General features: G+C 34.5%; 1 protein-coding gene across 6 annotated transcripts in view; it reads right to left on the bottom strand.

The window, feature by feature from the left end:
• Window positions 1–344: 344 nt before the first annotated feature.
• KTN1 (kinectin 1) overlaps window positions 345–22935 on the bottom strand; it is a 130932-nt gene continuing 108341 nt past the window's right edge. For 2 of the 6 annotated variants that reach the window (XM_059914286.1, XM_059914289.1), the window contains 11 exons: window positions 20980–21069; window positions 17406–17486; window positions 16531–16620; window positions 16319–16411; window positions 15292–15363; window positions 14896–14979; window positions 14647–14730; window positions 12098–12181; window positions 10207–10299; window positions 9043–9163; window positions 345–828 (listed from right to left, as the gene is read on the bottom strand). In XM_059914286.1, the coding sequence (XP_059770269.1) occupies window positions 824–828; window positions 9043–9163; window positions 10207–10299; window positions 12098–12181; window positions 14647–14730; window positions 14896–14979; window positions 15292–15363; window positions 16319–16411; window positions 16531–16620; window positions 17406–17486; window positions 20980–21069 (897 nt within the window). In that variant the 3' untranslated portion in view covers window positions 345–823. The remainder of the gene's footprint in view (window positions 829–9042; window positions 9164–10206; window positions 10300–12097; window positions 12182–14646; window positions 14731–14895; window positions 14980–15291; window positions 15364–16318; window positions 16412–16530; window positions 16621–17405; window positions 17487–20979; window positions 21070–22935) is intronic. The other 4 variants (XM_059914288.1, XM_059914291.1, XM_059914287.1 and 1 more) reach the window with 3 other exon arrangements.

Genomic DNA, 22935 nt, shown 5'->3' with positions numbered 1-22935 from the left:
TATGTAAACTGTGTAAAAGTGTCTGATAAGAAGAAAACAAAAAAGTTAATCATTACTTAAAATAATAATAGTAATAGTAAAAATAAAGTAGAGCTCTTCTACCTGAAGCAGGGGTGGTAGGTCTGAAACCCTAAATACTTGCCCCATCCTTTCTGTAACCCACAGTACTTCAGGACACAGTTTACATTGCACAGAACCACAGAGAAGACCCAGAGCTCTAGTTAGAGAAGGTGTACAAGCAACAAACCTACCCTGTCTGAAGTTGCAATTAATGATTGTGTTCTAAATTATGCTGATCTAAGTGCTAATGAAATCTGTTAAAGCTCAACGAAAATCAAAACCAGTTTGAATAATAAGCATCCCTTTATTTGCTGACATTACAAAAACCGATTACATTAGCAACAAAAAGTGTTTTCTTGAGTTGAAGTCAGAGGCAGTTGCTCCCCAAAATGTTAAGTAAAACAGTGTACAACATCAGTATTAAAATGTTAAATTTTACATTGTCTTTACCACTTTTGATCTTCTGAACAATTTTATTGAGCAAAATAAGATAAAAGATTACATGTTTATTTTATTTTCAGGAATGTAAAGGTCTAATTATTCAAACAGTTTTTATTATAAAACTAAACTCTGAAGGTGTCTACAGAGTTGGCTTTTTTTTCTCTCTCTTTAAATCAGTAGTCTAACAAGGATTAGAAAAGACAAAACTCTGTTCAGTGTTTCTGACAAAGTAGAAAGGGTGAAAACATAAATAAGGCTTTAATTTGGCAAAATATAATACAATGCCTTCTGTTATCCTTGAATGAACAGTTTCCCAATTACTTCACTCTGTAAAAGATCAGAAAGAAACAAATTCATTTTAAAACAAAGAAACAAAAGGCAATCAGAAGACATCTGTCAAATACCAGAAGTACATATGCCATTTGATCTAGCATTGCCTTTTCAACTAAGATCAGAACAATTAATACTAATGGTAATCAAAAATAAGAGAAAAATCTCAGGATTCAGAAGGAGCTTTTAGGTGGATTTTTAAATATGTGAACCAAAATCTCAGACCAAACTGAGAATAATATAGGGATTTAAAAATCCTATTTAGAAAACATTTAAGAGAACAACACTGGGAATCCATTTGTGTCACTGTTCTACTCAAGAGACTGTAAAGCTAATAAGGTGAGTGAGCAGCACTGGAAAGAAACCGAAATTTACAACTCTCCACCGGCGAATAAATAAGTTTCAGACAGAGGTTTTCTAAGGTCTTTTGAAGCTTTCCAAGTCAGATAAAATGACTAAAGAAATTAAACTTCAAAAGCCATTAAAGAGACTAAAAGGAATAGCCAAAGCAATCTTGAGAACAAAAAATGGAGCTGGGGGAATCAGGCTCCCTGACTTCAGACTATATTACAAAGCTTCAGTAATCAAGACAGTTTGGTACTGGCACAAAAACAGAAATATAGATCAATGGAACAGGATAGAAAGCCCAGAGATAAACCCACACACATATGGTCACCTTATCTTTGATAAAGGAGGCAAGCATATACAGTGGAGAAAAGACAGCCTCTTCAATAAGTGGTGCTGGGAAAATTGGACAGGTACATGTAAAAGTATGAAATTAGAACACTCCCTGACACCATGCACAAAAATAAACTCAAAATGGATTAAAGACCTAAGTGTAAGGCCAGACACTACCAAACTCTTAGAGGAAAACATAGGCAGAACACTCTATGACATACATCACAGTAAGATTCTTTTTGACCCAGCTCCCAGAAAAATGGAAATAAGAACACAAATAAACAAATGGGACCTAATGAAACTTAAAAGCTTTTGCACAGCAAAGGAAACCATGAACAAGACCAAAAGACAACCATCAGAATGGGAGAAAATATTTGCAAATGAAGCAACTGACAAAGGATTAATCTCCAAGATTTACAAGCAGCTCATGCAGCTCAATAACAAAAAAACGAACAACCCAATCCAAAAATGGGCCGAAGACCTAAATAGACATTTCTCCAAAGAAGATATACAGATGGCCTACAGACACATGAAAGAATGCTCAACATCATTAATCATTAGAGAAATGCAAATCAAAACTACAATGAGATATCATCTCACACCGGTCAGAATGGCCATCATCAAAAAATCTAGAAACAATAAATGCTGGAGAGGGTGTGGAGGAAAGGGAACACTCTTGCACTGTTGGTGGGAATGTAAATTGATACAGCCACTATGGAGAACAGTATGGAGGTTCCTTAAAAAACTACAAATAGAATTACCATACGACCCAGCAATCCCACTACTGGGCATATACCCTGAGAAAACCATAGGTCAAAAAGAGTCATGTACCAAAATGTTCACTGCAGCTCTATTTACAATAGCCAGGACATGGAAGCAACCTAAATGTCCATCGACAGATGAATGGATAAAGAAGATGTGGCACATATATACAATGGAATATTACTCAGCCATAAAAAGAAATGAAATGGAGGTATTTGTAATGAGGTGGATGGAGTTAGAGTCTGTCATACACAGTGAAGTAAGTCAGAAAGAGAAAAACAAATACAGTATGCTAACACATATATACGGAATCTAAGGGAAAAAAAAAAAAAAAAAAGGCCATGAAGAACCTAGTGGCAAGACGGGAATAAAGACACAGACCTACTAGAGAATGGACTTGAGGATATGGGGAGGGGGTGGGGTGAGATGTGACAGGGTAAGAGAGTGTCATGGACATATATACACTACCAAATGTAAAATAGATAGCTAGTGGGAAGCAGCCGCATAGCACAGGGATATCAGCTGGGTGCTTTGTGACCACCTAGAGGGGTGGGATGGGGAGGGTGGGAGGGAGGGAGATGCAAGAGGGAAGAGAAATGGGAACATATTGTATATGTATAACTGATTCACTTTGTTATAAAGCAGAAGCTAACACACCATTGTAAGGCGATTATACTTCAATATAGATGTTTAAAAAAAAAAAAAAGAGACTAAAAGGACTTAACTATGCAACATGTGAACTCTGACTGGATCTTGGTTTGGAAAAAATAGCTAAAAAGATATTTCGGGTATAAGTGGGGACACAAATATGGGCTTTAAAATGGCTGATATTATAGAGCTACTGTTTTGGTCTTTTTGGATGTGACAGTGATACTATGGATTTCTAAGAGAATGTCTTTGTTCTTAAGAGATGCATACTTAAGTGCTTAGGGGTAAAATGTCATATTATCTGAAAGTTACTTTCAAATGTGTTGACATCAACAAAATATGTATACACAAAGAGATGAAGTAGCTGAAGGGTGTCAGTGTTATATATCCTTTCAGCTTTTCATTAAGTGTGAAAATTTTCAAAATTAAAAAGTTGAGGGGAAAAGAAGCAATTAGAAAGTTAAAAAGCAAAGTTATCACTGGCTATCATGTTCTCTAATTAAAACAAGATTGGGGCTTCCCTGGTGGCGCAGTGGTTGGGAGTCCGCCTGCCAATGCAGGGGACACGGGTTCGAGCCCTGGGCTGGGAAGATCCCACATGCCGCGGAGCGGCTGGGCCCGTGAGCCACAACTGCTGAGCCTGCGCGTCTGGAGCCTGTGCTCCGCAACAAGAGAGGCCGCGATAGTGAGAGGCCTGCGCACCGCGATGACGAGTGGCCCCCGCTTGCCGCGACTAGAGAGAGCCCTCGCACAGAAACGAAGAACCAACACAGTCATAAATAAATAAATTAATTAATTAATTAAAAAAAAATATGTACTTAAAAAAATTTTAAAAAAACAAGATTAACAGCTGATCAGAAAGTCTACATAGCCCACTGGTACATTAAACTAAGAAGTGCTGTGTAAACACATTACAGAAAATGAAAACCTGATCCATATGAGAGTCAAGTGTAAAGTGTAGAAATAAAAGTTAGTTTTTGTCTGAAACATTAACTCTTACACTCCAACAGCACCAAAAAAGAACTTTTTCCTTTCAGAAACAAGAGAAAACTGTATCATGAAAGAATCTATTTGTTAAAGGGAGTAAGGAGGACACATATATACAAAACACATACACAAAATTTCACCTCAGTTTTTCCTGGATAACATCAAGAGCCTCTCCAATTCAATATTGACAAACCAAATTACGAACTTTAGGAAAAAGCCAGAACTGAAGGAAGAAACTATAAGAAGCTGGCAACAGAGGATTAGACAGAATGAGGAGAAAAGAAAGCAGTGACAAGGATCAGAGCACACAGTGCTTGAATTAGGGAGAAGAAAAGTACAGATTAAGACCACAGGGCCTAGGCCCAGACTACCTTAATTTAAATCCCAGCTCACCCAGTTACTAGCTGTGTGACTTTGGGCAACTTACAGAACTTCTTTGGGTCTGTTGTAAAATGCAGATAAAAAAATAAGTAATAATATTAATAATAATCATCATCATCATCATCATCCCTACCTATCTACCACACTGGGTTGTTGTGAAAATTTAAATGAATGACCATATGTTAGAAGCATGTTCATTCTTAGAGGCACATTCATGAAGTGTCAGCTGTTAAAATCATCAGCCTCCCTCCACATGATTCCACAAACAGGTTCCAAGGTAAAGGATCCTGGGTGTTATAGTCTGAATGTTTGTGTCCCCTCCATCCCCCGAAATTCCTATGTTGAGATTCTAATCCCCATGTAATGGTATTTGGAAGTGGGGCCTTTAGGAGATTCCACTGTCATGAATGGGATTAGTGCCCTTTTAAAAAGGACCCCAGAGAGCTCCCTTGCCCCTTTTGCCATGTGAGGACAGACACAGCAAGAAGATGGCCATCTTTAAACCAGGAAGTGGGTCTCACCTGACAGAACCTACCGGTGCCTTCATCTTAAGACTCCCCAGCCTCCAGAACTGTGAAAAATAAATGTCTGCTGCTTAAGCCACCCAGTGTATGGGGTTTTTGTTATAGCAGCCCAAACAGACTAAGACATGGGGTGATAAAGTTTTCTGATATAGTCGGACATACACTTGGAACACTTAGAAGCCAGGCAGATATGAAACACAAGAAAAAGTAGATATCTGGAAACAAAAAAGTATTCTACAAAATACTAGTGTTAACGATCCAAAGCTACAAAAAAAATTACCTTAATTCAAAGGGGGGTGGGCGGATGACAGCCTTCTGCTTGGTGAGGTGGCAGGGGTGGGGAGAGAAGGATAGCAGATGAGCAGGAAGACTTCCAGAAGAAAAGAAGGGTTAATGTTTTACAAATTAAGGGCACAAGACAAATGCCCCTACAACTCAAAGAAAGGCTAAGTTCTGTGTATTAGGATTTTGAAAACTAAATTACTGTACATCATCTCTCTCATTTTTGTCTTTTAAGAATAGCTTTTCTCGTACTGAAAATGTACAGCATTATCTTAAACAATTCATATGTACTTGTAGTATATACTAAAAAGAAGTAAGATTCCTGGTGGGAAGGTAAATTGGTGCAGCCACTATGGAAAACAGTATGGAGGTTCTTCAAAAAACTAAAAATAGAGCTACCATATGACCCAGCAATCCCACTCCTGGTCATACAGCTGAAGAAAACTCTAATTAAAAACTATACATGCACCCCAATGTTCATAGCAGCACTATTTACAAGAGCCAAGACATGGAAGCAACCTAAGTGTCCATCAACAAGAAGACATAGTATATACATACAATGGAATATTACTCGGCCATAAAAAAGAATGAAATAATGCCATTTGCAGCAACATGGATGCAACTAGAGATTATCATACTAAGTGAAGTCAGAAAGAGAAAGACAAATACCATATGATATCACTTATATGTGGAATCTAGAATATAACACAAATGAATTTATTTACAAAGCAGAAACAGACTCACAGACAGAGAAAATAAACATGGTTATCAAAGGGGAAAGGGGGTTGGGGGAGGGATAAACTGGGAGGTTGAGATTAGCAGATACAAACTACTATATATAAAACAAGATAAACAACAAGGTTCTACTGTATAGCACAGGGAACCTTATTCAATAAGGTTCAATATTCAATATATTGAATATTCAATATCTTGTAATAAACTATATAGAAAAGAATATGAAAAAGAATATATATATATGTATGTATATGTGTATAACTAAATCACTTTGCTGTACACCAGAAACTAAAACATTGTAAATTAACTATGCTTCAATTAAAAAACAAACAAACAAACAAAAAACAGTAATAACGTATACCTAAATAAAGCAGGGAAGGAAAAAATGAAGATTCTTGACATCAGACATTAACCTATAAATTCTGATGATTAAGAAATCTGTATTTCCAATTTAATTATCTGGTAGTAATTTTAAAAGAGTTGACAAGAGGGAGAATACACTGAGGAAAAATGATGGCTGAAGTTAAAAACCTGAGGGTAACACGAACATTTAAAGGGCATAAAGAAGAGCTGTGGGAACCAAGAGATCCCTAAGGAGGGGTTATCACTGTCAATGCTGGGTAGAACCTATGCAAGGAGAGAGTTCTCAAGTGCTGGTGGACCTCTAGCTTAATACAATCCATCTATCCTTCATGATACACTGATGACCACTCAACCGCCCTTTCACTTGCCAAATTTGAAATTAAGTTCATCAGCTAACAAAAGAATGCTGAGTTATCTATCACTTAGGTGAGCTGCCTGCTAAACAACAGTTCAGTTTTAGCTGTGTTGCCAGGGTATATGTATTTCTTTTAACAAATTACACACTACAATTTTATAAATTAGGAAGAAAAAAATCTGGAAAAATAAAAGTGTTACTACCAATATCAGTGTAAGTCTCACATTTAATATGATTAAGGCAAATGTGGAAACAGGCAAGCAAAAATGGTTCAGACCACGTTTGGGAAGAAAAAGAAAATACTGAAGAACACTTGAGATGCTGGAGAGATACTACTGACAAGGTCTAAAGGCAAAGGGTAACAGGCCATCTTATAATTTTTTAGGTTCTCAGAAGCGAAACTCTTCCCTTAGAAAACAGAGGCCTAAGGACTGACCTCACCATATTTAGAATAATTCACAACTATTTTCAGTATCTTTTATGCAAAAGACGATCCTGTATTAGCTCTAGCAATTAGGAAATCATTAATGAATGACCTCAGCAAAAACGGTTTCAACGGAATGGCAGAAAGAGAAGCCATTCTAGAGGAGATGGAGTAGTTAGTAGCAAGAGACTGTGAGAATAGTTTCTTCTTTTAAGAATCTTTGTTAAGCAGTGAAGTAAAAAAATTAGGGTGGTAACCTAAAGAAAGTACAAAGTTAAAATAATATATTTGAGCATTTTTCAAGACTGAACAGAAGCAGTGAGTGGAGAGAAGAGAACAGGACTGAAGATGTGGGCAGGAAAGTTGCCCTGGGAAGCAGGAAACGAGGTTATTTTCTAGTTTGGGGAAGGTTGGTAAGGCGGCAGAAATTTAACTCTAGGCAACTGAGAGGTCAGCTTACCAAGGATAAAAGATTAAGGTATAATTCTTTTTGCTGACAGGTTATAAGAATGAGTTGGGTTTATTTGAAAAGTCTTCTTAGAGGTAACTGACCTGAAACAGCATTTTAAAGGAGAGCGTATGCTAAGACAGGCCAGAGGACAATCGTTCTATAAAAGTGAGACAGAATGCCCCTGTAATCAAGATGGAGGTCCATCCCAACTTTTCCAGAACACCTAACCTGTCCCGAGGCCTTTGTATAACCTAAGAGTCTTAAGTTTGGGTTCTGAAAGGGACGATTCAGTGATGAGTTGCCCCCTGGCATTGCACAGGCCACCCTACTCATGCCCAGGACACCACGATTATTATAGAACAAACAGCTTCAAAAGAAGAATATCTAAAGTATTCAGTACATATCAGAACACCCTAATTACCCAAGGCATTGTGACTTAAGTCATTCTTAAAACAGGTAAAACCCAGGAATCAAATCAATCAACATGCATTTCCAGGTAATATGGGCAATAAAATTTTATAGCTTGGTTTGTTTATCTTCAGTTAAGACTCTCACTTCAGGAGTTAAAAAATGGATTTCTTTGATTACCCACAGCAAACTTAAATAAAATCCAGCTTCCAGTGTAAAGAAACTGTGATGACTTGATTTTCAGTTCAGCATCTTACCTCAGTAAAAACATTATAGTCACTTTATTTTACCAAGTCATTAAAAAAAAAAGAAATCACACAGATATTTTACCAGAACTAAGATCAGGATAAACTAAAGAAACAGTTGCAGACATTATGGCAATGAACAAAACCTAGGTAAACAAGTTATGAGTCTGTTCTGTAAAAAGGTCAAAAGAGACAAAGAAAAAGGGTTTTTACATGAAAACACTAATTCAAAAAGATACGTTCACTGCAGCATTATTCACAATAGTCAAGATATGGAAACAACCTAAGTGTCCACCAATGAATGAACGGATAGAGAAGATGTGGTATGTATGTGTACAAACACACACACACACACACACACACACACACACACAGTGAAATACTACTTGGCCATAAAAAAGAAGGAAATCCTGCCATTTGCAACAACATGGTTAGAACTTGGAGGTATGATGCTAAGTAAAATAAATCAGATGGAGAAAGACAATATGATTTCACTCATATGTGGAATCTAAAAAAACAAAACAGAAAAAACAAAAACAAACTCATAAAAGAGAACAGCTTAGTAGTTACCAGAGGGGAAGGGAGTTGGAGGGTGGACAAAATGGGAAAAGGAAGTCAATTGTATGGTTATAGATGGTAACTAGTCTTGTGGTGGTGATCATCTTGCAGTGTACACATGTATAATGCTATACTCATGAAACTTACATATTAAAAAAAAAAAAAAAAAAATAAGGTATGTTTTTTTCTCCTCCAAGCTACAAGACCAAAAAATATGTACAAGATGGAAATAAAACTCCAAGAAAGCTATAAAGCTGTCATTTGGAGGTTTTAAGAGAGATAAAGAGGGAATATTTCCACTAGGGTAACAAGAGTTCCTATATTTAAAGTAAATACACACTATACATACATTTACACACACACTATGTCAATTATCTATAGACAGACAGTAATACTTCAGTTATTCTTACCTAATACCTGATAGTGTTCTTTCTCCTTTGTGAGCTGTTGGTTTACTGCCTGAAGTAACTGCTGTAACTGTGTTACAGTCTGATTTAGACTTACAGACATTGTCTCCTTCTCAGAAGACTCCTAAAAAGAAGACGGAAGAGATGAAAAACTCTGAGCACAAGAAAAAGGCATTTGCAACCAAAACCGAAAATATTTTATTGCTGTTTTAAATACAAACATAAAAAAAATCTGAAAGATGATATGAAAATTGACAATAAAAACCACATAGAGCAATAGTGTTTGCTACCTAGTGGTGCAAATTAGTTTGCAGCAAAGAAAGTTATGTTATAAATGTTGTCACTAGGTTACAAAGGGAAAAATCTAGAATCGATGAATATCAGATATAAATCCATTTCTCCTTCCAGAAAAAAAACTGCAAGGAACCAAAGGAGAGTACATTCATAACAACAGAAAAATAACAGTTAACATATATTGAGCTCTTACTAAACTTGAGGCACTGTTTTAAGTGTTACCCACTATTCTAAGTGTTTTATATAGTAATTCATTTATTCCCTTCAACAATCCTACAAGATAGGTACTATTATCATTGCCTTTTACAGATGGAGCAACTAAAGCACAGAGAGGATAAAGAGTTTCCCCTAAGTCAGTCACACAGCTACTGAATAGTAGAACCAGGATTCAACACAAGCAGCAGAGTCTACATTCTTAAGCAGTACACCATAATACTTTCCACCACAAACCTAAGCATTAACATAATAATATCTCACCAAGCTAAAGTGAAAACAAACATTAATAAGAACACTGCATTTCAGATAAGATACCTCAAAGAAAAAACAACCTTGAGTTAAGAATGCAACATAATTGATAGAAGTACATTAAAAAGGCATTTTTTTAAGGCAGAGATGGATCCTGTACATTTTTTATCCTTCACATAATTTACAAGGTAATTAGCCCAGAGATTTGGAGCTAAAGAAAATGCATATCGGGTGGGATGGGGAGGGTGGGAGGGAGGGAGATGCAAGAGGGAAGAGATATGGGAACATATTGTATATGTATAACTGATTAACTTTGTTATAAAGCAGAAGCTAACACACCATTGTAAGGCAATTATACTTCAATAAAGATGTTTAAAAAAAAAAAAAAGAAAGAAAGAAAATGCATACCGTTTCTGGGGAAACATCACTATTCTCAATAACAGTAGTGTCTCCAGCAGCTTTTACTATTTTTGACTGGATAAGATCCAGTGACTGTTGAGCCTGTGAGGAAAGCAATATGGAGCCTCTGAATAATACAACTGATAAATAAATATATACAAGAAAAAAAAGAGTGATTTTCTTACACTCATTATATATTGCACAAAACTAAGGCTCTTCTCAAAATACAACGTAAAGCCAACCTGTTCAGTTTTTTCCCCAAAATCAAATAGCTTTCTCCCCCACCAGATTACAAAAACACATGCTCACCATTTTAAAGTTCAAACAATGCAGAAAATGTATAAAGAAATTAAAAGCAGAAATAACCAGTGACATTTAGGTTAACATTAGTCTAGATCAGAGGTCAGCCAAATCTAGCCACACACAGCCTGTTTTTGTAGAGCTCACAAGCTAAGAATGGTTTTTACATTTTTAAAGAGTCGTGCTCGACAAAAAAAACAGAATATATGAAAGAAATTATAGGTGGCCCACAAATCCTAAAACAGTTTGTGAGTTTGCTGACTCCTAGTCTAGATCCCTCTTTAGTGCATATATGTCCTAACAGAAAATTGGTAGAAAATGTTCTATAATATGGGCTTTTAACATACATGCTGTTTGACGAAGCATTTTATCTTTTTACATGTCAATAAATATTTATGTGCATTTCCAATTAAGAGTTGCACAGTATTTCTATTACATAGATATGGTGCAGTTCACTTTCAACTACTGTTGCCATTTTATGCCAAATAACATGGCATATCCATATCTTTGAGCACCTGTTTGATATCCTTAAAGTACCTTCTGAGAAAATAAATTGCTAGGCTAAAACTGCAAGTTTTATATTTTGTCCAGTGATCAAACATTCACGTTATCAAAATATAAATTAGATTGCTCAATCTTGACAATGTATCATATATCTAAGTCAGAGCTCTGAAACTTTTTTTAAATAATTCACATTCTTAATTTATTTTCATTCACAAAATAGCCCTTGTAAATGCCATTTTACAGAAGATAAACTTGAGACTTGCAAAGATCAAATAATTGCCCCATGGTCACACAGCTCAGAAGTGGTAGCAGTAGGATTCAAACCTAATGAAACTTTTTAAGTTCACATTTTATCTACTGGTGACAACATCAAACTAACCTGAAGCAACTCCAGATTCCTAGACTTTTGCATAACAATTATGATATAATCATACAGAACCAACAGAAATATTTCTTTCAACCTTTAAAAAAGTGGCGAATTTAATTGTTTTGCTAATGACTAGATCTCTTATAAACACAATCTTAGCTCTAAAGCAGCTTTGATAAAAGCATTTATGAATTACACTATTAAATATCTCAAAACAGAATTACAAATAACTTGTCAACCTAACGCAAAGAATAAAAAATGTAATCCTAAAAATCACCCATCTACGTATGAGATTAAGAAAAACATATTTCTACAAAGAAATAAAGGGACGAATTTCTGAAACATCAGAGGTCTATACATACTTCTTTCAGATTCACGAAGATCAAAAGAAACATACTTTGTGAATGACTATATAAGCAAATCCCAATAAAAATATATAGATGTAACCAATTTTAAAAGAGTCATCAACTGAATTCAAAATTTAATCTACACTTTACAAAGCAATTAATTATATAAATATGATGAAATGAAGAAGCGAATTAAGAATGGAAAAACAAGCCAAAAAGTCTAGTTCCAAATATGTAACTGTATAACAAACAGCTTAAATTTATAAACAAATTAATGTAATGATGCAAAAGAATGAATCCAGGGTTAGCAGTATGTCTACTTAAGGTTCAAGGTACAATATAATATGATGATGTGGCATCTTCAGGACAAACAGTGTCTTACCTTATGCAAGTCACCAGCTACCTTCTGTCTTTCACTTTGTTCAGTTCTAAGTTTTGAAAGTGTTTCATTTAACTGCTTCTTTAACTGTAAAAATACAGGAACACCACAATTAACTTAATTCACATCCTTCTTTGATTCCTTCTTTGATTATGCTGAGACCTCTAGGACTGAAGAATGAATGAGAAAGAATGGGATCGCTAACAGTTATTATGCACAGTGGATTAGCCAATACGCTGCACCAGATGTACAGAAAAGCTAAGAAGTGGAGGTTCCAATCTGTAAAGCTAAACATAAGAAAAGCTACAGAAACGAACTAGAGTTTAGAGTAGAAAACTGCAAATGTAAAAACAAAACCATCAAATTCCAGAAGATTACTTTTTTTAAAGTATTACTATTCACTATTCATAGGGCAGTTCATTCACATTTATTTCAAATTAAAAGGCAAGTCATAAGAAATTTTACTAGTTTTTAAATGTTTAAAGGCTTTCTTAACCTATATAGTTCAGTTAAGAAGAATCAATTGTGTGATATTTAAAAAAAAAAACATTGAACAGAAGATTATAAATCCAGTGAAATGAAATCTTCAAAAATTTAAATGTCACTCATCCTTTAAGATGTCACTAGAAAGATGAGTGCAAGACCACACTGGCCTAACTATACCAACATGTCTTAATATATACATCTCAACCAACTTGTTGAAACAGTTATAAAGCTCTATTAAATTCTAGAGCTAATACGTAATGACTCTTCTCTTAGTAACTATTCTCATTACGTAAGAATGAGGGAAATGGACTCACTGACAAAAGATAACTTTTTCTTATTAAACTCATCAAGTTAATTATGTCTCTCACCCACCAGCACAGCATTCCAAACAGTTCTGGAAACCCAGAAGGGGGAAATATAAGACACTGACATTTCGAACATGTAGAGAGAATTAGTGCAGGACATTCCACTTGGAAATTTTATTTTGGGAACTCTATTTATCCCAAATGCTTCAGTTCTTGCTCCTTTACTTAACTCTGATTTCACACATCAGAGAGGTTATTCCTTTGGCCCAGGAATACACAATGTATAAGCAAACAAAATTATTTTAATATATCTTAAAATGTGGCAACAGTTACCCTGAGCAAAAAGCAAACAGGAAGATTAAAATGAAGACTGCAAACTCAAGGCAAAAAAATTTTAAATATCACTCAAAATGACCTCTTGACAGAAGTAAAGGGTCAGAATGTACAAAGAGAGCATCCGACTGAATGGAGACTCAACCATAATCCTGCGGGCTTGATGCTGCACTGGAGTCAGCCACCAAGCATCAAAGTTAAAAGTAAAATCTCCAAGAATTGTAGGCAGAAGTGGTTTTTTAAAAAACACATTACAGGATAAGCATATCACTTAAAGCTGTGGCATATCACAGTAACAATCTGTGCAATGTATAGCAAACGTATGCATAAAACCTTAATTGAATCATTCCCACACTGCAGTGGGAATGATTCAATTATGGTAAAATAAAGGTAAATTTTATTTCAAAAATAGAAAGGGGCGTGTGTGTGTGTGTGTCTCTGTCTCTCTCTCTCTCTCTCTCTCCGGGTGGGGACTCTGTGTACATTTCATAGAGAGCTCTACTCTGAAAATTGATTCCCATAAATCACTGCTGTAACACTGCTCAACATGATTGAGTTAAGAAATTTTCTTTGGCACATACAGCAGTACTAAAAAGAAACTTCCAAACTTGGCAGCGTTAACTTATAGTAAGGAGAAAACTAACTTACTGCAATTGTACTAGAGTTCATTCAAGTACTTTTTAAAAATCTAATCATATTCTTAATTTTTAAAAGTCACAGATAGACATAATGATTACTGTTTCAAACATACAATAAGATAGTCATGTTTATCTAACAAACAAGCCTGTCTCAATCAGTGCAAATTTTCAGAAAATTTAAGAATGGGAATACAGGGTACTCTGTCTTTATACAACATTTAACTAACTTTGAGTCTGTAGTTTTCGGATTATTATGCTCTGAATGATACGATGATGATAAAGAATTCCACAAGCTTTTTGTTATCTATAATGTGTAGAAAGGCCAGTTAAAATAAGAAGCTACATTGGATCGTTGCCCTTGAATGAAGAATATGTATCTTCCACCTTCAGTAATCTCCTTCTAGGTTAGAAAATAAGAGGCCCAGTTAACTATGGTAACTCTGAGAAGAGAATCTTTGCAACTCAGCCAATCTTTGTCTGTTTGTTTCATTTCTTTATTCACTGAAAATAATGCTGTTGAAGAAATTTGGTTTTATAAAACACAGAAAATTTTGAAAAAGAGTTGCAAGCCAAACATGCCATTGTTAGGAGCTAAGAAAAGAAGGATCATCTTAGGAATCAAGAAAAGACAGACCATCTTGAGTCATCAGAATATGAAGATTATCTTAAACTTACAAAAATGCCAAGTTAAAGGTGTTAGCAAGGAGAAAAAGTCTGGATGGTTTCTCCACATGTCAACACAAGTGTTTTCAGAGCCTACTTGATACCCCGTGGAGAACAAGCTTCTTACCAAATTTAGCTCTTCATTCTGTCTTACTGCTTCAGAATATGAATCATCAAGTTTTTTCTGCAATTCAGTCAACAGATCTTTCAGCTGCAATGAAGTTTAGAGTTTAAGATTGATTTCCTTATGATATCCCATGTTTGTATGCTACTTGGAAGCTCTGCCAGAAACAACTTACACTGAAATATTTTATCACTCTGTTATAAATTTAACTTAAATTGAGAAGCAAAGTTGAAAAAATTCTATTGTAAGTACCTCTCTGACTTCCGTAACATAGGTAGATCGTTCCATTTCTGCCTTCTCTAGCTCCATTTCCAAATGCTCTCGTTCTCTTCTCAGCTAGCGGTGCAACAAAGAAGGAAAAGTTAAGAGACATATTTAAGAGGCTTCCCTACAATGAAAAGTTATGACACTTATGAATAGAAAACTATATGAATATAAAACTATACCATCTGAAACACTACCCAAGATATTCTTTTTTTTTTTTTTTTTTTTTTAGTTGTTTTGTTTGTTTTTTTATACTGCAGATATTCTTAAAGGCATAACAACCACATCATAAGACAAAAGAAATCTTAAAACACAGCTTGTAAGACAATCCTTAATGCTAAAAATGAGTCCATAGGTTATAAGTCAAATGGTGAGATAACATACATTTTCAATATCTTTACTTTCTCTTCTTAATCGCTCTAGCTCTTGCTCCGAAGATGTGAATGACAATTGCATCTGAAATGTGAAATAATTATATGACCAAGTTAAACCACCAGGGATACAGAGGCTTTTCTATCTTGTAGAATTTTAATCAATTAGACACTTCAGAGGTTTTTTTTTAATGTATCTCACTTAAAGCCATAACTGAATTTTAAAAGATCTTAAAAATTAGAGTATCACATTTAACTTGATTTAAACTATGGTCAAAACCTATCCCATTTGCATGGTATTATATTAGGTCCAGTTAATTGTTAATTAACTGTAATTAACAATAATCAGCTGTACTTAATCCCCAAATGCATTAATATAGAATACCATCAGCAACCCTGGATTCTGCACAGGTCAGCCCAGGAAAACAAGTGAGCAAGAGATGGCACTCTTTACCACACCCAAGTACTACTACGCCATTCTATATGAGCATCCAAGATACCAGATTTTGGTATCTGTGGAGACTCCTGGAACTAATTCCTTGATGGATATGGAGGGACAACTGTAAACAGAAGAAAAACTAAGACTACGTAATAATATTCAAGTCCCATGAACAGAAGAAGGATTTACTTTTTCTTGAATACTATATCATGAGTCACATATCTGTGTTTTAAAACTTATTGTGAACACCAAATTCTTTGCCTATGTTATCACATTGTGGTTCTTTAACTTCCAAAGCACTCTGCATTCTGTATCATTACTCTTTAGTTGTACTCTAAACCAGTGAGTCTCCAGCGTCACTGGGCATCAGAATCATTTAGGGGGCTCTTTACAACACAGGCTGCTGGCCGCACAGCTTAACATTCAGTAGGCCTTGGGGGCCCCAAACAATGTGCGTCTCTAACAGGTTCCCACGCGACGCTGACGCTGCTCGTCCAGGGCCCCGCGCCGTGAGAACCAGTACTCTAAGCTTTTTTTTTTTTTAAATCGTTCACACATCCCTTTTATTTTTTTTCCCCTAAGCTCTTCTTTTTTTAAATACCTGTTTAATAGTCTTTTGTGATTCATCGACCTTAACTTTCCATTTATTCTCTTCTTGCTCCACACTTCTCTGTAGTTTCTGTAAAATTCCTTCCTATAAACAAAAGTATAGTTGTTCTGAAAAATTCATGTTCTAATACCAAGATAAACTATTTAAGCAACTAAGTAATGTTAATAATTATTTTAAAATGTAGGTTAAAAATCATTTCCTACTGTTTCTGCAAGGACGGATTTGTATTTTTCACACTCTAGCTGTAACAATGTGTGCATTTCATCAGCTTCTTTCAACTTGTGCTCTAAAACCTGCAAACAATAAAATAAAGAAAAATTCTCTAGTTTAGTTTTACTAGAAAGTTTTGTGCTTCAAATTTGTTTCAGTACTTAATGGTATATTATACAAATGGTTTCTGTTTTATTATTAATCACTACATTTCAACCTTCTTAAGTAACAATGAAGTTCAATTACCTTTTTGGTCATTTGATTTTCCTAATAAAACTCCTAGAGTCTGTTTAATACAAAATATATCACACAATTTTGTAATAAATAGGCTTGTCACTCTTTAGTGAGACAGTAAAATCAAAGCAGATCCAAATGTGAAGTAAGGTCACAATGCCATGGGAAAGAGGGTTTTATTCATGCCACTTGAGAGACAAAAAAAGTTAATCTCCCAAATTTCAGTAGTCAAGGATAAAAATACATCTAGGCTCTGAACACTCCTAAGTAATGTATTTGGGGATACATTAGCAAACCAGTCAGTTTCTACCTATCAACTGATCTTTACTTTCTAAACCCAAGCTAAAAAGAGAGCAAGAGACAGTTAAATATTCAGTTTTAGAAATGACTAAGATAACAGAGTTAAAGGAACAAGAAACATCAGCTTTGTACGCAAATCAAACACAAGGAAGACTTAATAGCTTTTCCACCAAAATGTACACAAAATGAAACCACCTTCTTATACTTTCTGAAAAGATCATTATTCTACTCATAATATAGCCTTTATCTTTCCCAAGCTTATGAAGAAAAATTCTGATTTACTTCTTTTTTCTATGTTTCTTTAAAATATAAATACTTCACTTCATGAACTAACCTTAACCTCTTCTGAACCTGAAGTTCCAGCCACACATTCTTTTGCCCTCTTTTCAAATCCATGCAACCATTCACTATAACTCTGTGGAGAAGAAAAGTCAAAACAACCAATTTCAAAAAATACCTAAATGAAATAAATAAAGTATTTTAAATAACCAAATTAGAAGATAATAAAAGAAGTCTATATGGACAAACACCATCCCTCTGGAAATTTCAAAGAAGAATAGAATGGTTACATAAGTTGTACGTGACCCAGCCTTGAAAATAAACACTAAAAATATGCCTATGTACTACCACAAAATCAAATCTAAATTTGTTTACCCTGTCCTAGGATATGTGCAACTGAATTCTGGACATACAGGTAGAAGATCTGGGCTCAAACCAGCCTCTACCACTTACTAGTGCTAGGACTAATAGATTCAATATTTAAGATAGAGAAAGCCTAGAATGAATAATTTTTCAAAACTTTTTTTCAGGTGAACCAGTTCTCAAAAACTGAGTTCATAAACTAAAAGTTCAATTGAGATACTCTAGTCAGAAGATTTCAGATTCTGTGAAGGTGCTCCAGGGATTGTGAAAATACTTCAAAATAAATATGTATTATGAAGCATTTTTTAAATCATGAGAAATAAAAATACACAAACATTTGTGTGTTTAAAACCAACAAAAACTCTATTTGTACTGAAAGGTCAGCTGATGCAAACGCAAGGCATTATAGTTTTAGTCATTATTCCAAATTTCAGAAAAAAATATCCTAGATTTTTGATGCTTCTTGTCTGAATTTTAAACTCTGATAAAGAGTATTTGTTAGATACTTTAAAGCAAATTTCCTCTTATTCCTCTTTTAAGTCTTCGGTTTACTTTAATTCAAGACAAAAAGAACACACATGAAATTTCTATTAAATGCTCTAATTAAAAGTTTTACTTATGTGGCTGAATCAGGATTCTCTATACTCCATCAAATAAAAAACAAAGAAAACTGGATGCTGAGATCACCCTGTAGTACAATACCCCGTAGTACATATTAGTCAAAAAAGCCTCTTCATTTAAAAACAAAATTACATTCTCACATCATAAATTTGAATGATGACAAAATGATACTATTAAAATCCTACTTAGCTTCAAATACTGGGATTCAATATAAATTAAATCCAGATTTAGATGCTTAAAGTATGTAAGCCTCTCTTCAATCCAGGTCATATAGTTTAGAACACTCCTCTGCTGATTTTCTTAGCAAAATAGCAATAGAAAACACTTAAAAAAAATTACTTCATGTATAAAAGCCCTTTTATGTCTACTGACTATATTAACTTAATATTAAATTTAATTATTATTGCTTTATTATCTTAAGGTAAATAGTTTATTATCCATCATATCTCTAAAAATTTAAAATGCTAGACCCTAGGTAGCACACAGAAAGCTTAATATATTTCTTAAATACAGACTACATGCAGAAGTATTCAACTTTTAACAAGTGGATGAACAAAAGCCAAATATCATCATTCATGTCTTATGGTGATTTATAAATATTTATAGTGTCAGAAATGGTTTGGTGGTTAAAGGTGGGTAATATTGCTGTTAAGAATGAATTTGTTACATTAAAAAGAATTTTTAATTCTGGTGATCTTATACAATCTTTAAAGAAGAGAAATACAAATTATTAACTCTTTTGGCTCATAAAATACTGCCAAATAAATCCTCCAATTCTATTTCCACTAATAAAATATAAAGTAGGAATAAAGAAATAAAAACAGCTTATGGCCACAAAGGAAAAAATATGAAGTATATGAAGAGCAACCCTTTCTCCTAGGTTCAATGTAAGAACAGCACTAGAACTGACAATTTATTCATATTGCCCAGCACAGGTTATTTCATCAGCTCAACCCATATTTACTAAGCTGATCAAACCTGAAATATATCCTCAACAGTTACAACAGAAACAAAAGAATTTTTGCTTCTTGTGCAAGTTAGACGCAGACGATATGTAGATAAAACCTACGAGAGCAAGCAGCTAACTCAGAGTGCACAAAGAACAGGCCATGACGTTTACTTACATCACACCGGGCACCCACAGCCCTCTCCTTGAGAAATATCCTGATTCCAAGTTTGGGGCAGGAAGTGTACACAATAAATCAGGAACTACTTGTCACACCACAAAGCAAAGAAGCTACCAAAGTTTAGCAGTCCTGTGTCAAAAGGATTTGGTAGCCAGCCTAAATAAGCTCCAATGGGCCAAAGAAGCAAAAGCAGACAAGATGCACCTCCTAATGGAAGTGCACAACACTGCCCATGAAGTAGTCTTGCCTCCACCCATCCTACCCCTGAAGTGTTGAGCCTGAATCTAATCAGGCCTCCACTGACTACCAATTTATGGGATACACAAGGAACAGAAGAACATACTGACATTACTGGGATGCAGTCAGCTAAATCCAGACTGGGAAACTACATATGAAACCACTACATTCAAAAAAAAAAAAAAAAAAAAGGTGGGCAAGGGGGTGTGCTGACAAATAAAAGGGAACCCGTGGAATAAAGATGATCCAAAAGACGTCTTAAATCAATCACAGGTTGACCTTATTTGAGTCCTGACTAAAACAAACTACAATAAGTAGTCATCATTTCATTAAAATACATTATATGACAACTGAAAAAATCCAAATATTGACTAGATGTACGACATAAAGAATTTTTTAAAAATATAATAATAGTATTTTTTAAAGGAATCCTTATCTTTTAGAAATATTTACAGATGAAATGCTCTGATGTTTGACTTCCTTCAAAATAACGGAGGAAGTACAGGGCTAGAAGTAAAACAAGACCGTGCATCAATGCATGCGATATATTGGTAATGGCTGAAGTGAGATACTGTTTTACCCGGCTCATTACGCTACTCTCTCTGCTTCTGACTACACATACATACAACTTCCCACTAAAAGAAAAAAGGACCTATGCTACCATTTTAGAAAACTACATGCACACTCACTGGCTTTCTCTGCCCTCAAGTATTCACTGTATTAATTCTCTGAACGGAGGGAACTTTTCTCTCCCATTTAAAACACATACAACCTCAAATAAAGCAAGTTGTTCTATATCATCTTTAAGACTTTTGCTTGAAGAAGTTAACAGATGACCAAAATCTTAAGTTATGAAATAAAAATAGCCTGGTTCTTAGTATTAAATACATTTAAAAATAAAGTGTTCCTAAAACTAAGACGGAATCACTTAAAATTAAGTTCTATTTTGAATAAAGCCATTAAGAACATTACTGACTTATTAACCACTATTGACTTATGAAGAAATATTTCTTTCCCAAATATGATGTTTATGATCCTCTAAATAATATGTCTCACATGTAAATTTTATAGATTACAACAAAGTATCAACTGAAAAAACATAAATGTCTTTGAACCAAGTTATTGATTTTAACTACTTAAAACACCCTAGGTTAAAAGTGAGAAAGACTGAGGGATCAGTGCACCCTAAAACCAAGTGCAGAGTGCAAATGCTGCTTATTCACAACTTCCTTGAATAATGATAAGGACGTCATGTTTTAAAAAATAATAAATTAATCTTACCAAATTAGAAGGTACAGACACCTTTGGAAATAATTTTTTGAGAACTTCTTTAGCTTCTAACTCAACAGCTTCCACATGCTGTTGTCTTTCCTAAAGCAGAAGAAGAACCAAATCAAACTTACAAGATTACAGAATTTAAAAAAAAAAAAAAGCTACAGTCTTTTAAGCTCTAAGGGAAGAAAAAGACTTAATATTTTAAAAATTCTTCTTATTACTGACAAATGTTCAAATTTCCCATTCTGAAATATCAGAATGCTTACATAAGAAAAAATCTGCAAAATCTCAAAAGCACCCTAAGTAACAATGTCTTATATTAATCAAACTAAGGCAATATCTGACAATATGGACATTTTCCTTGTCATCAAGTGATACCCCTCCAGGAACAATTCAAAAAACAAACACAAAAAAAACACAAAAAATACTTCCTACAGCTAAAACAAACTACATGCAAAAAATATGCATCTGGGTGACATAACTGAGGCTTATCAGGCTGGCAAATCTCTTTCCAAAAAATGCATCACTGATGGACCATGGAATTAAAATGGCAACTTTGATACTTCCAGTTTCAAGGTCAGGTGAAGCTATTTATGCTAAACATAGGGGGGGAAAAAAAGAACCACCAAAATTTGACAGGTGTACATATGGGAAAAAGAGTAAAGAGAAAGAGGAAAAATCGATGGTGTACTACTTCACCAATGCTGTCAAGAAGACTAACTCTGGCATGTGTGTATGGACTCTGTCAGCTGTTAAATTTAAAGATAAGTATCACAAATGCATGTCTAGATTTGGTGATTTTAAATCCAAGTCTAATGGGTATCAATTATTAACTCAAAAGCATTGTTTGTCAAAATTAGGGTAATGATTTGATCACACGAAAAATAAAAATCGAATATTCAAACTATCTCTACAAGATTAAAAACAAAAAAGACATATATAAAAATGCACATCTAAACCAAGCCAAGAAAATCATCTCAAAACACTGGTGAAGTTCAACAGGTGACAAGAAGGCAAGCAAGCTAGCAAGATCTCAACCCTATCTTCCCCCACCATTTAAATCGATCTTTCAAATCTATTATGGATTTAAGATGCACACGCTTCAATTTAAGAAAATCTAATAACATGAAAATCTAAAGTTACACAATAAGAAGCTAGAGATTAATCATATTCTGTACACACAAAAAGCTGTTACTTTATTCGGATTAATGGCAGGGTTTTAAAAATGGATGTTTTAATGGAGTATTTTCAATAACTCAGTAAAGTCCACTATTTTTCAGGGATACATCCACCTAACTGCATAAAATAAGGTACACTCATTTAAGGAAAATGATTAACTGCTAATTCAGAAACAATGAAGAGCTCATTTTTATCATCTGACCATAGAAGTGGTAGAGCAATCTCTAAAGAAAATCAGGAAAAGAGACACTGTGGAACAGAAACTTTTTTGAAAATTCCCCAAGGGAAAAAGAATCTAACTAAAGGAAATAGGTGTCTAACTTGTAACTAAGAAGCACAAAAATGTACTAGCAATTTTAGGTAAAAAGTTTTCATTTGACATAGTAGTTTGGTTGTGGATAGCAATTTCTATTCTACTTTAATATTGAAAACTGCATTATTATAATTTCCTTACTATCTTTACCTAAGTGTAACATGTGTGAAGTACCTTTCATGTGAACCTGTCATTAATAGTAGGTCCTCAAGAACATTTACTCCTTATAGCACAACCTGTAGTCAGGGGTCAATCAACATCATTTTATACCTATGCTATCTGAGGACTGTCTAAATGCCATTAAAATAGAGGAGTATAAAGTCTATGCTCTGTAGATCATCAGCCATGCAAGAAGCCATCATGCACTTGGTGATTAGTTCTGAAATATAGATAAATTCTTATATTCACCACCAAACACATGATGAAACAAATTCTAGCTTTCTTTTGGCATCATAATATATATGCAAGAA

Source organism: Balaenoptera ricei, chromosome 2 (assembly GCF_028023285.1).
Source record: "Balaenoptera ricei isolate mBalRic1 chromosome 2, mBalRic1.hap2, whole genome shotgun sequence".
Taxonomy (NCBI): Eukaryota; Metazoa; Chordata; class Mammalia; order Artiodactyla; family Balaenopteridae; genus Balaenoptera; species Balaenoptera ricei.
The sequence above is the reverse complement of the archived record's forward strand: the minus strand, read 5'-3'. Positions and strand labels throughout refer to the sequence as shown.